The 15,051-nt window shown below is 43.0% G+C and overlaps 1 protein-coding gene across 1 annotated transcript in view; it reads right to left on the bottom strand.

Moving 5' to 3' along the window:
* ALDH1L2 (aldehyde dehydrogenase 1 family member L2) overlaps positions 1-15,051 on the bottom strand; it is a 57,705-nt gene that overhangs the window by 23,498 nt on the left and 19,156 nt on the right. Inside the window, exons 3-7 of the mRNA XM_054032974.1 lie at positions 10,688-10,922; positions 8,840-9,005; positions 7,468-7,569; positions 3,692-3,781; positions 14-148 (exon numbers count right to left, since the gene is read on the bottom strand). Of these exons, the coding sequence (XP_053888949.1) occupies positions 14-148; positions 3,692-3,781; positions 7,468-7,569; positions 8,840-9,005; positions 10,688-10,922 (728 nt within the window). The remainder of the gene's footprint in view (positions 1-13; positions 149-3,691; positions 3,782-7,467; positions 7,570-8,839; positions 9,006-10,687; positions 10,923-15,051) is intronic.

Here is a 15,051-nt window from a genome sequence, read left to right as displayed (position 1 = left end):
GTTGAACACTTACCATCTTTCCATCATTACCAAAAAGAACTAGGCCATTTTTGGTTATAAGCCCAGGTTTTGTGGTGCTTTTTATTGCCAACGGTTGTCCAGGAGGCACTGGCCCATCAAGTAATGATGACCCATAGAAAGTAACCATCTACAAAACAAAATGAATGACAGATGTATAGGCTTTAAATCTCTCTCAACATGCTGAAAATGCAATGACATTGTTTTCCTGCTGTTAATGGGGGAATAAGAGGCCTTTGGTTCCCTTTACATGTAAACTGCAAAAATTGTAAAAAGCGACAAAGAGTCCTGTGGCACTTTATAAACTAACAGAAGTATTGGAGCATAAGCTTTCATGGGTGAATACCCACTTCATCAGACCCCTCTGATACTTGCAAAAATTGGGTGACTATATTATCTGTGGGCTTCACAACCCAGCATATGCAACTCTTTGCCCAAATGCAAGCCCAGGAAAATCCTGTGAGTGACAGCTATGTAACTCCAGGCCAGGCCCTTGTTTCTTGTCTTCTTACACCGCAAGCGTTGGGAGGCAAACACAGTATCCATCTCAGTATTTACACAGTGCTTACCACAGTGGGGCACAGATCCTGATTAGGGCCTTTGGGCAATATGGTAATATAAATATTAAATAACAATTATAATGACGAAATTGAGTACGCTTGGAAAATCTCCTAATGTTATTTACTAGGACTCAACTGTGAGCACTGCTGTGGACCCGTGAAGGGGCCACAGAGGGCACAAGGAGCCCCCCTTACTCCCCTAAACAGGCTACCTACATCACCAGAACCTGTAGGGGAGGGATAGCAGCTGCCAGCAGGCTGCTACGCCCCTCTGCCCCCCAACTTATCCTGGTTGGTAAGGAGTGGGTGGGTACAGCTTTGGCTCTGGTCCCAATGTACCAGTGAGCACAAGGAAGCTAGTGCAGAAAGGGAAGCAATCTGAGCTAGCAAACGGCCTGGTGCAGATGACTTCCCCAATCCAGAGCAAGGAGGAACCAGGACCAGGCTGTGACTATCAGAGTCACAATCTCCTATGGTAGTGCAGCTATCTGCTGCCTCTTACTTGGGCTGGTCTGTTGGATTAGAATCCAGCCCATAGGGAGAGCCTACCAAAGGCTGGTCTCATAGCTAAGCAACTATCATGCAGCCATGAAAGTTACTTTGATTTGGTCTCGGTATACTTACTCCTGCCTCTGAGCTGGGAGCTGGACTAGAGGACCTCTTGAGGTCCCTATGATTCTATGACTTTAAAACATTTAAAACAAGGAACATTTGGATCAAGGACATATTGCCTTTTATCAAACTGAAAAGAATAGCTTTGTGATAAAGGGTGATTTACTTTTCTTTCTGGTAAATGGTCCCAGCATGCAAGGCCAAAAATCCTTTAACAATATTTTATTGTGTATTTCAGTGGCTCACAGTATTATATTCTGGTGTTACCTTGGGACATTAGTATCTCATTATGAACAGTAATGTCTACCTATTTCCTACAATATCTGGCACTATCTGGCTCTGCCCTCCCTGCTTAATGATTTGAACTAGAGCTCGGTCACTTTGAGACACATGCTTTTATTTTTTCTTTGAACTAACTGACCCTACCAAAGGGAATCATGTCTTTGACTTAGCTGTGATTTTTCTGGTGATTGATACTATGACACTATGCCCCCCATATTCTTCATGGAGATATTGTTATGATATGAGTATGGCATAATTATGATGTATTTTGTGCAAGATAATGCATGTGAAATTTCATTGGAAACGTTATGATTTACTGAATATGATTATCCTATTCGTATGCATGTATCATTTCTGCATCTGAAGTTAGGAGTATTGACTATATCAATTACAAGTGGGTTTACACCTGGGGAACACCCACCAGACAGAACACAATCAGTCTGGATGGGCCATTAGAGAAAACAATAGGTCTTAGAAGATGTTTATCACCCACAGAGAGGCCTTCCTGAGGACATTACAACCAGCCTCTGAGTTAGGGCTACCGAGGCATGTGACCAAGTCACCTGGTACTGGAATCCATCTTGGAATACCAGTGTTTTTCCACTGACTGGCAAAGGGTTCCCGTCATATGCAAAAGCTATTTAAGGCAGGGGAGTAACATTGTGGTTTGTTCTTCACTGTCTCCCCACCCAAGATGACTGCTGTAAACACCTAAGATTGAACTGGGGAAGGAAGTATTGAACCCAGGCTAGAGGGTGTCTGGCCTGTGAAAGGATTATTTGGAGTTTTAAGCTGCAAGCAAGTCTCTGCAATCTGCCTAAAACAACATTTAGGGTGAAAATTTGCTGCTTATAACCAGTTTCTTTAGTATATTAAGCTTAGTTTGTGTGTTTTTTTATTTGCCAGGTAATCTGCTTTGATCTGATTGCTATTGGATAAATGCTAGGGAGGGAGAGGAATTATTTAAGTTCAGTACCAATGAGGACACAAGAACAAATGGATATAAATGGATATACACTGGCCATCAGGAAGTTTAGACTTGAAATTAGACAAAGGTTTCTAACCATCAGAGGAGTGAAGTTCTGGAACAGCCTTCCAAGGGGAGCAGTGGGGGCAAAAGACATATCTGGCTTCAAGACTAAGCTTGATAAGTCTATGGAGGGGATGGTATGATGGGATAGCCTAATTTTGGCAATTAATTGATCTTTGACTATTAGCGGTAAATATGCCCAATAGCCTGTGATGGGATGTCAGATGGGGTGGATCTGAGTTACTACAGAGAATTCTTTCCTGGGTGTCTGGCTGGTGAGTCTTGCCCACATGCTCAGGGTTAGGCTGATCGCCATATTTGGGGTTGGGAAGGAATTTTCCTCCAGGGAAGATTGGCAGAAGCCTGGGTTTTTTTCGCCTTCCTCTCCAGCGAGGGGCACGGGTCACCTGCTGGAGGATTCTCTGCACCTTGAAGTCTTTAAATCATGATTTGAAGACTTCAATAGCTCAGACATAGATTAGGGGTTTATTACTGAAGTGGGTGGGTGAGATTCTGTGGCCTGCATTGTGCAGGAGGTCAGACTAGACGATCATAATGGTCCCTTCTAACCTTAAAGTCTATGACTCTATGACTCTATCCCTTATCACTTAAAAATCTATCTTTTGTAGTTAATAAACTTGTTTTTGTTTTGTCTAAAACCCAGTGTGTGGAATTCATAATTGGGGGGCAAAAAGCTGTTACATATCTCTCTCCACATTGAGGGAGGGGACCATTTTCATGAGCTTATGCTGTACAGTTCTCTGTGCAATGCAAGACAGTATAATTTTAGGTTTGCACTCCAGAGGAGGGTGTGCACTTGAGTACTGGGCAGTTCCTTAGCTGATCTTAGCATCTCTGTGTAAAGCTGCAGCTGGGTGTGTCTCTACCTGTATGTGTGCTGGTTAAGCGCAGTCTGAAACATGAGGGAGAGCTTGGCTGGCTTGCCTCAGCAATATAGTGCAAAGGGAGCCCAGGCAGATTCAGTGGTACCTCAGTTACAAGTGGCACCCGGGGGAGGGGCACCCATCACAGATAAATTTTATTAAGTGACTTGATCTATATTCTTATCAACGGGAGTTACATGTGATCACCAAAAGAAGGCTGCATTTCATCTGTAACTTTTATTACAAAAGCAAATAACAAAGATGATATGAAAAGTAAGGAAACACTTAAATTTCACAGACCATACCTGGCCATCAATCACTGTCCAGGCTCCAGGTACTTTATCATGCCCTCGGATCCAGTTATGCAAAGCTTCTGCAGGCTTGTCCCAAGAAATCTAGGAAGTCAAGACGCATGATCTGATTCTTTCCTATCTCGCTATAAATAAAGATAACATTTCTTTCCAATAACAGCTACAAGTTGTTTCTCTCTTTCAGTTGTTTATTTAAGAATCTAGAAGGGGTCTTGGTTAGGAAAGGAAAGGAAAACTCACATTTTCTAGCTGGCTAGTCATCAGAGTCGTATACTGGGACACTATGAATCTTACTCAAAACTGCTTCTGCACAAGCTTTCCTTTTCAAAGTCTCTCATTCATATGATAAGTATGAGGATCACACATGGAGGACGCAAGGGTCCCACTTTATAAACTTTTTATAAATGGAACCTTCATAGCAAGAGTTAATAAATGACAGCTTATATTCATGTTAAAGACACAAGAAGTATGTGTTAGAGATGGGTACAATCCCATCAGTAAAAAGAGTTATTTATAGTTATAAGCACCCTGTGGGACTCTATAACAACTCATTAATCATTTATTAAAACACTAATCATGTATTAATCCTTTATCAACTCTTTATTAAATGAAACATTAATACAGCCTGGGATTCACACAAGGTATTCAAAGAATGAGTCAGTTTAATGCAAGGAACATGCATGGATCAGGCTGTGTTAAGGATCCTTTTGCATAGCCCATCTATGACCCTTGTAATCTTACACAATGCATGCATTATGTTAGCACTTCTGCTGCTATGGGATATGATATGGACTTAAAAAATATTTATTACAGAAACAAGTCCATGATATTCAGTGGGTCTCTCTAGTTTAAGCTCAGAGAACATTTTACAGCTATGTTATAAGCTGATGACAACAGGGTTTTACAACAGAGAAAAGAAGACATCTCATCCAGCTCTCCTTACTCAGGCAGAATTCCCAATGAACTGAGTCTGAGTGAGGAGAACAGGGTTGGGACAACAGACACAAATTTAACAAGTGTCATAACTCTACAATAATAAATAAATAAAACTAAAAGGCTCTAAGTTTTTCTTAATAACTCATTTTAATTTTACAAGCATCATTTAAGTTAAACAACAGCGCTCGTTTTTCCTTGAGGCATCCTAAGCAGCAACCCTCCAGTGCACCTGTTGCAAAGGTCTAATATGCCTCTTCCCCAGGGGATTATCAGAACAGCTGGGACTCAGCCATCCTTCCTTAATCTGTTTTGTTGTTGTACCCATGATGTCCAGCAGTGTATGGGGACAACCAGAATGTGATCCAAGCCATTTATCTTTCTAGATCTGGGATCATTTTGGAAAAACCATCTGTAGATCTATTTGTCTCTTCAAAAATGCCAGTCAATAACTCTTGAGGCAGAAAAAGATAGTAGGCAGCATTTTATATGAAGACTTTCTATTGAGGCTACAGATTGAAAGCTTTGCTATGCTGTTTTTTTTACCCCTTCTGTTATCAGTAGTTTGCAGCAAAAGTAATGGAGGAGTCACAGATAGCACTCTATATAATTTATGGTGGCTCTCCCAGCCTTGGGTAAGGTCCCTGCTTAAATAGGTAGAAAAAGCAAGGAAGAGTATTATACAACTGCTTGAGCATGAACAAACCATATAAAATATGTTCCCATTATAGTCTTTATCTAGATAATTTTTTTTAAAAAATACTTATTTAAAACTCCACCTGTTTGGCAGAGAATTAAGTTTTCCCAGCATGAAATCTATTTCTGGCAGAGAGTCCAGTGCAATTTGTTAGCAAAAAAAAAAAGGTCTAATCCAAATGCATTTGTACAGGCAGTCTGATACATTAAGAAACAGCAGCTGTTCTACACACGTTGATGCTGTGTAGATGATCCTAGATAGGACATTATGTTGCTAAATATAAAAGGCTGAAGCCAGGGCATATGAGCTTTGCCTAGGGCTCTATTACATATCCGTGGAATTTGTCCAAAAATTTGGAAGCAAAGGGATTAAATATCTTAAGATATTAATAACTTAAAAATATCAAAAAGTATCATTCTACCCCGTGAATACAGAGGAGGAATCACAGAATAAGCCTTTTCCTTTTTATTAGTGAAAAGAATGGAGGGTGGGATATTCAGATGCATCTAAGTGACTTAGGAACACAGGTCTCATTTACTTTCAATAAGACTTGTGCTCTTAAGCCCCTTAGGTGCTTTCAAATTCATAGAAGCCAGATCCAAAGCTCCATGAAGTCAATGGGATCCTTTCTATCAGTCTTAGGAGGCTATGGATTAGGTCCTTGAGGAATAACACCACATTTTAAAATACCAGCTGAACACTAGTCATTAGAATAGGTTGTTATATTTATTTGTAAAATACAAGATCCAGTGTAAATTACGTAATTTGAGTCTGAATGTTCTCCCTCTGAAATCAATGGCAAACTCGAAATGACTTAAATGGGAGCAGGAGCAGGCCCTTACTGTGCAGAGTACTCGATCAAAGACTCAACAGAAGATTAAGTTTCATGAGTGATGGCCATGAGGGACCATATGGTCTCTTGGCACTTGCAGAACCAAATCCTGGGATAGGAAAGAACACAAACCAACCAAGCAGCTCTTGGGTTTGCGCTGTTTTCAGAAAAGGGAATCACAGTCTACTATTGCTTTTTATTTAATCTTCTCCTCCCAACAGTTCTGTTCTCTCTCCCCCTATTCCTCTGCAAATGCTTCTCTGCCAACTGGTCCCCCTTTCCTTTGCCCATGCTGCTCAACTGCCTCCTCCCACTCTCTTCTGGGAATTCCTTTCCCATTGGCATCTCTTGCCTCTTCTCTGGCTGCAGCTACTGCTGATGGCACCTGTCCTTAAGGCCTGCTCCTGTTACCTCTCGTAATCCTTCTCCTATGCAGCCCCCAGAAGAGGAAGCTAATCTTTCTCCTTCTTGTTTTCAGCTGCTTTTAAGGAACAGGGTTATCTTTTTTTTTTTTTTTTGCAAAGAAGAGGCTAAACATCTCTAAAAACAGCTGGAAGGCAAGAAAAGAAGCCAATACTGTGTGATCCAGTAAATATTCTGCAGACTATGAAAGGTTCATGGACCAGAGTTAGAGACTCATTGATCCAGGTACTTTGTTCAAATGTGATCACAAGTGAACATGCAGGTACAGAGCATATTTGTTTGTGAGTAATAATAATAAAAACAGAAGCAGAGAGGTTCCGTAACTTGCTCAAGGCCTGAGCGGAAGTCAGAGCTGGGATTGGAATGTAGACAACCCTCGCTCCTGCTTGTATACAGACCCCATTAGATCTCATCTCTCTCTCAGGCAGGATGGGCATTTTACAACATGCATATCTCCTACGCTCTGCTCCTGAGTTGTATGCTCCAGACTTCACATCTGAACTGGTTAACACAGAATTAGTCCAGAGAGAGTATTTGGTACTACAACACACTGTCTAAACTGTCTTTAAAGACACTGTGTATGGCACTAACTATACTCAGACGAGTTTGTGCAATTAGCCCCTTAATTTATTTTTAGAGCAATAATTTCTACAACTAGAGCTTGTAGAGAACAAGTCAGAATGATAAAATATTTCTGCATTTTCTATCTGTGCCAGACTTGTTCTTTCTAATTAGGACATGATCCTGCACATGCTGAAGTCAAAGGGACAATTCTCATTGACTTCCACTGGAGTAGTACCAATACACCAGAGATCTTTTGGCGCATTGAACATAAAGTGTAACCACGCTGTTATTAGCAACACAGTGTTGTTACCACTACAGTACCTCTGCATTTTCTTTCTTCTGGATCCCTTCATATGTTGCCCCTTCTTCAGGCTGAGGTATCCGAGGAGCTTTACCATCAGCAATTAGCTGGACAGCTTCTACCTAAACAGGAAAAAAGCAGTTTTAATTGCTCCAATAGGCCAAATTTTCTCTTTGTTTACATATACTCTCCCCTCCGTTATACTTATTAGAGTCAGTAGAAGTTTTTCCTATGTAGGGTGCAGGACTTGGCTCTTTATTTATTTTTTAATCCAGGGTTGCTGAAGTGTAAGAGACTGATCCCGCAAAGACTTATGCATTTGCTAACTTTATCCACCACAGGCCCATTCACATCAAGAGTATTACTCACTCACAGTGAATAAAGCCAAGCACTTGCATAATCCTTGCAGGATTGAGGCTTAGCTGAGGGCAGAATATGGCCTATATATTGCATTCAGCCTTTCTGTTTTTAACAGTTTGCAAAAACAGTAATTACTTGGCAGATTCCCGTGTAAATTCCTGCCAATATTTAACAGGAAAGGAGGAAGGGATTTCTCTACTGTTCCATGCACGTAGCATTTTTAAAAAACAAATTATGGTGTGTGTGGGTGTGGGTGTGTGTGTGTGAGAGAGAGAGCAAGAGAGCGAGAGAGATGCACCAACACACACACCAAAGTCCACACTTTTAGGTTTAAATTTGACTTCCTGATCCACAAGTAAGTAAAACAAGGTTCTGGCAATTTTGCTAAACAACAGAGCCCAAACCTGCAAATCCTTAGTCCCCTACATCATCTCACTGATTTCAGTGGGATTACTCCTGTGAGTAAAGATTTACAGGCTGTGGTGCTCAGATAGTAGCAAGGTACAGAAGAGTTAATTTGCTCTGGGGACACTGTCAAACTGCAATTGTCTTCATGTCTTCTGTGACACGTGGAAATAGTCACCTTTTTTACATAACAAAACAAAGGAAGCTCCAACAGAAATGTTGTCTCAAATTTTCATTTTTTTAATCTGAAAGCTCCAAGTCCCTGTTTTCTATGATGCTATAAACTATTTACTGCTGATCAGTCCAATTTAAAACAACAGGGCAAATTCAATGCAGGTGTAACTCTACTGAAGACAAAGGAGTTACGTCAGAGATGAATTTGACTCATTGACTTCAGAGGGAGCAGGATTTGTCCCCAACTCAAAATATTGTCGGTCTCCAGTGGTGTGAATGAGCATAGTTTGTGGATTAGGAAGTCAACGGAATTACTTCAGCTGAAAATCTGGTCCAGTATATTCCAATTTCTTTAGTATCTAATTATATTTAATTTATGTTCAAATTCCAAGAGGATTAGATGTGCCAGATTTTTCCTTGTAAAATGTCTGTAGTCAGCACAAGCAGACTTACCATTGCTTTTATGCCTTCTGGGAAAAGAAAATGATTATATAAGTCATCCACGGTATCGTTCCGTCCTACATCACATTCCCGCTGCAGAAGAATTGGTCCAGTGTCCAGACCATCATCAGCCCAGAAAATAGTAAACCCTGCTTTTTTATCTCCTTGAATTAAAGTCCTGCCAACAGAATATTTTAGAGTAAATATAGAGGGAATGACCTTAGTCACAAACATCAACCCATTTGATAGTTCATATGACTGATGCAGGCACAATATGGAGATCTGTGTGTGTGGAGTCTAATCAGCTTTCTTAGTACAGTGACTTCATTGCTGTTATTCAAGGAGCTACAAGCTTGACACTGCTGATGTGTATACAAAATGACATAAACAAGACTGTGGCCAATGTTTTATGTGTTGTGCTTTGCAGTCCAGTCATTTTTGTTTCATAGTTTATTGTGCTAAATTATTTTAAATTAATTATGAATGGTACAACAAATGGCACAGAAGTTCTGCAGTGGGCTGTGATACCATTTGGAAGTTGGGACCATCAGTACTAACAAAACAAAATAGTACTAATGTCTGTGCATCTACACAGTCTTTTTCATGAACATCTCCAAGTCAGTTACTAAAATTAACTAAGTAAGCTTCACAATATATCTGAGAAGTAGGTAGGAGAAACAGAGGTGGTTCACTACTAAAATGTATTTCCAGGGTGGAACACAACAACTGTTTAACAAAGCACAGCAATACTACACAATAGTTTAAGACAAGTGAATAGGAACATCATATCCAGTTATTGCCTTCAATGGAACTATGGTAATTTACATTGTCTCAAAATCTGATCCTGAATTTGGGAAGAATTTTAGCCACAGAGGTCCCAATTCCACAGGCCCTCCACACTGCTGGAAATTAGGCACAATCGTCTCTAGTTGCATGGCTCAAAACTGACACACAAAATTAGTGAACACTTAACATTTGGCTGTATATAAATCACCAACATCATTTCCTGCATGTCCTAAATGTTCCTTGGCAGCCTCCCCCCTTAGTTTTTGAGGCCTCACAAAACAACAGCAAAAGCTGAAATGCTTGTAAATTGGTGGATTTGGAAAACTGTAATGTTAGCAAAGAAGGTGATTGCACTGCAGAAGTGAGATTCTCAGTCTCTGGAAATACTAGCAAAAATACCTAAGCTTGTCATATTACTGGCTCTTGCAACTTGAAACAGAATATCCAACAGAAGAGAAGAGCTGCTTAGCAGATATTGTAGCAACACTGATGTGCTATAATAGAGGGTATAAGTCTTCAGTAAATTCTAATTCTGGTGGATTTAACTACATAACTACTGTTAGCAGTGGCAGATATATTGTTAAACCTCCTCATACAGCAGTAAAAGTGTACCCCTCTGTGTTTGAACTGAAAGAAGGCTTGACATAAGGAAGGACAAGCAGGGCTTGTTTACAGATATAATAAAAGTTTACAGATATGTAAAACCTTACACAGATATGTAAGGTACATATCTAAACCTGTTTAAATTTCCTTCATTAAGTGTGCACCTCTTTCTTTTTATATAGTGAATCAAGTTATGTGAGTAAAACCATACTAGAAACATGATTCATAGCAGCAATCTCAGTAGAATACTGAGTAATAAAACTGGTAAAAAAAATCAATCAACAAAAACTACACTGGAACCTAGGAGTGATGGAGAGACCATGGGCCAAACCTTCAGCAAGGTGGCACAATTAAAGTCAATAGAATGATGCCAGTTTAAACCAGTTGAGGATCTGGCCTGTGTATCTTTCAGAGATATGGGAAATCTAAATAGCTTTGGGGTTTTTTGGTAAAAAAAATAAATCATCTCACCAATTGATAGCTGAAGCTCCTCTGTGGCGGGGAAGGATGGATGGATGGTAGATAATTGATCCATGCTTAGGACTGTCAATAACATCCATGGGGATGAACTGCGTACAGAATGGAAGTACATTTAGATCTGCTCCAACTGATTTGTAGGCTTCAACTACTTCCCGGATAGGCTTGCCCTTAACTCTCCATCTGGGGAACTTAAAAACAGGGGTGCCATCTTTCTCTGCTGCCAGTGCTAAGAAACAAGAAAAATACATTTTTAAAAAAGAAGTATGTTACATTAAAAATTAAAATGTAACAAATAAGGATGACATCGTATGACAAGTAAATCAGATAGTTAAATAAAAATGGCTGCTTTATATTGATTCTAAAATGCCGTTGTACTCTATTGCCCTGTATATACTAACCCGTGCCCACAAAATTGTACATTGGCCAAACCGAACAGTCTCTACGCAAAAGAATAAATGGACACAAATCAGACGTCAAGAATTATAACATTCAAAAACCAGTCAGAGAACACTTCAGCCTCCCTGGTCACTCAATTACAGACCTCAAAATCGCAATAGACTCCAATGAGAAACTGCAGAATTGGAATTAATTTGCAAACTGGAACCATTAAATTAGGCTTGAATAAAGACTGTGAGTGAATGGGTCATTACACAAAGTAAAAACTATTTCCCCATGCTAATTCCCCCCCTCCCCCCACTATTACTCACAACTTCTTGTCAACTGTTGGAAATGGGCCATCCTTGTTGGTGTCATTAGGCATAACCCTAGGTAACTCGGGAGGGTGGAAGACCATGAGTGTCGATGAAGCCTTCCTGCACTAGGCCTAAATGAACCAAAGTTCTTCCATGTTTAAACTCTAATTGACCTGAAAAGCCAGATGCAGAAATTGGAATGTGTAACTGCCAGTTATCAGGTGCAACAGGCTGCATACCAGTGCCAAGCGGTAATAATGAGGCCTGCATACTTCTGGCTGAAAGGCAAAATAACAAATCAAAGGAAAGGGACAAGATAATAATTCCAAGAGAAGTTACTAACAAGCTGGACTTATAGCCGGCAAAATTATTTAATTGCTTAAAAAACCCTCACCTTACCCCCCGAGAATGCCTGGATAGTGACCCTTGCAATTGAGCCCTCAGCCATGCAAGCCCCAGAATGGAGCCAGTGGGAGGAGCGGGTATACCCTCTGGTATGGGCATCCGGGGTCCCAGGAAAAGCAGCTCATCATACCCCCGTTAATGTTCAGCTCTTGCCAGAAAAAGGTCCAGTGCGAATCAAGCAGTATCCGATCAAAAGGGAAGCCAGAGAGGGACTGCAGGAGACTGTAGACCAATTCCTAAAGTACGGGGTACTTCCAGAATGCCAGTCAGCTTGGAACATCCCATCTTGCCTGTACAAAAGCCCAATGGCACATATCGGCTGGTCCAGGACCTGAGGGCAGTTAATGAGCAGCTTAAGACTCTGCACCCTCTTGTTCCAAACCCGTATACACTGTTGGCCTCTATAGGGGAGCAGTACACCCATTTTTCAGTCCTAGATTTAAAAGACGCTTTCTTCACGATTCCAGTCGACACCCAATCTCAGGAGATTTTCTCCTTCGAGTGGGAGGACAAGAGGAGGGTTAAAAAGCAGCTTTGCTGGACAGTGCTGGCCCAGGGATTTAAAAATTCCCCCACCCTTTTCGGCCAGGCCCTGGCCAGAGACTTGGAGGAGTGGGACAATGAGGACAAGGTCCTCCTCCTGCAATATGTAGATGACTTGTTAATTGCCGCTGTGGGTCTAACCCCTTGCCTTAAAGCCACTGTGAGCCTCCTGAACTTCGTTGGACTCCGAGGATATCAGGTAGCACAGAGTAAGGCTCAGATTGCCCTCCCAGAAGTACAGTACTTAGGGTTTCACATAAGGCAGGGGGAGCGTCAGCTTTCAAACGAAAGGAAGGAAGCTATCTGTCAAATTCCTATCCCAAGCAATCGTAAACGGCTCAGGGCGTTTTTGGGCATGGCAGGCTTCTGCAGAATATGGATCCCAGAGTTTGGACTGTGGGCTAAACCCTTGTACAAATGCGTCAAGGGAGTGGATCACGACCCCTTTCACTGGTCCTCAGAAGCCGACAAGCCATTTAAGGTTTTAAAAAGGAAACTGATGGAAGCCCCAGCCCTGGGTCTGCCAGATCTCTCTAAGCCGTTCCAACTGTATGTGCATGAAAGGAAAGGGGTGGCCCTGGGACTGCTTACTCAGTTATTAGGCACCTGGAAACGTCCCGTGGCATATTTCTCTAAACAACTGGATCAAGTTGCCAAGGGGTGGCCGGCATGTTTACGGGCGGACACAGCAACTGCCCTAGTGCTTGGGGAAGCCGAGAAACTGACACTGGGGGGAATTGTGCAAGTGTATACTCCCCACATGGTCCAAGCCCTGCTGGATACTAAGGGTGGTCTCTGGCTTACACAGGCTCGGGTAGCTCGGTATCAAGCTAAACTTTTAGAAAATCCTGAAGTTACCCTACAGACCTGCCCCTCCCTTAACCCAGCCACCATGCTGCCAGAAACAGAGGAGCAGGAAAAGACGGTTACTTACCTTCTGTAACTGTTGTTCTTCGAGATGTGTTGTTCACGTCCATTACACATTAGGTGTGCGCGCACCGCATGCACGGACATCGGAAACTTTTTCCCTCAGCGGCTCCCATTGGGCCAGCAGGGCTCCCCCCTCCCGCCAGAGCGGTGCCCCGCTCTCGGGTATATATATCCCTGCAGGCCCGACCCTCCCTCGGTTCCTTCTTGCTGGTGACTCCGACAGAGGGAAAGGAGGGTGGGAAGTGTAATGGACGTGAACAACACATCTCGAAGAACAACAGTTACAGAAGGTAAGTAACCGTCTTTTCTTCTTCGAGTGATTGTTCACGTCCATTACACATTAGGTGACTCACAAGCTTACCATTGGAGGAGGGTAGGAGTCAAGGAACAATCGATTGAAACACAGCCCTGCCGACCACCACGTCCTCCCTGGTCTGATGATGGATTGCGTAGTGGGCTGTGAACGTATGCACCGACGACCAGGTGGCCACTTTACAGATTTCCTGGAGTGGAACCTGCGCCAAGAAAACCGCTGAGGACGCTTGGGCCCTAGTCGAGTGAGCCCGGATCTCCGGGGCTGGTACGTTGGCGAGCTCATAGCACGTGCATATGCAAAGCACAATCCATGCTGACAAGCGTTGCGTCGAGATAGGCAGGCCTCTCATTCGCTCCGCAATGGCAATAAACAGTTGAGTTGATTTGCGGAATGGCCTGGTCCGTTCTAGATAAAATGCCAAGGCTCTACGGACATCGAGTGTATGCAGGCTGCGGTGGCTTGGGTCCGTATGGGGCTTAGGGAAGAACACCAGTAGACAAATGTCTTGGCCCATGTGAAAATGCGTGACCACCTTTGGAAGGAATTTAGGGTGTGGCCTCAGTTTCACCTTATCCTTATGAAAAACTGTATAAGGAGGTTCCGAAGTGAGGGCTCTCAATTCTGATACCCTCCTGGCCGATGTGATGGCCTCGAGAAACGCTACCTTCCATGAAAGGTGCATGAGGGAGCAAGAGGCTAGGGGTTCAAAGGGGGGCCCCATGAGTTTAGTTAGGACCAGGTTGAGATTCCACGCAGGGACGGGTGGGCGCGAATAGGGAAACACCCTTTCCAGTCCCTTGAGGAATCGGGCTACTGTGGGGTTGGAGAACACCGAAACTCCCAACTCCCCAGGATGGAACGCCGATATGGCAGCCAGATGCACTTTAATTGAGGCGGGGGCAAGCCCTTGACGTTTGAGGTCCAGCAAGTAGTCCAAAATTGACGGGACCGAGGCCCGCAGAGGCTGTATGTGATGAGGCTCACACCAGTGGGAGAACCTTCTCCATTTGGCAAGTTAGGTCGCTCTTGTGGAGGGCTTCCTACTACCAAGGAGAATTCACTGGACCTGGTGAGAGCACCTTTGCTCCGTATCGTTTAGCCAGAGAGATACCACGCCGTGAGATGTAGCGATGGTAGGTTCGGGTGGAGTAGGCGACCCCGGTCCTGTGTGATGAGGTCGCGATGGAGGGGGAGGGCAATCGGGGCGGATATGGACAATTCCAGCAGGGTCGTGAACCAATGCTGGCGTGGCCACACCGGGGCGATGAGGATGACTGCCGCCTTGTCCCTGCGGGTCTTGAGGAGGACCTTGAGGATGAGCGGGAATGGAGGGAAGGCATACCTCAGGCTCCCGCCCCACGGGATCACGAAGGCATCTGCCAACGAGCCCGGGCTGAGGTTCTGGTAAGAACAAAACTGAGGGCATTGGCTGTTGTCCTTGGTGGCGAAGAGATCCACTAGGGGAAACC

This window comes from Malaclemys terrapin, chromosome 1 (genome assembly GCF_027887155.1).
Source record: "Malaclemys terrapin pileata isolate rMalTer1 chromosome 1, rMalTer1.hap1, whole genome shotgun sequence".
Lineage (NCBI taxonomy): Eukaryota > Metazoa > Chordata > Testudines > Emydidae > Malaclemys > Malaclemys terrapin.
Note: the sequence above shows the minus strand (reverse complement) of the source record. Positions and strands in the feature narration are given on the sequence as shown.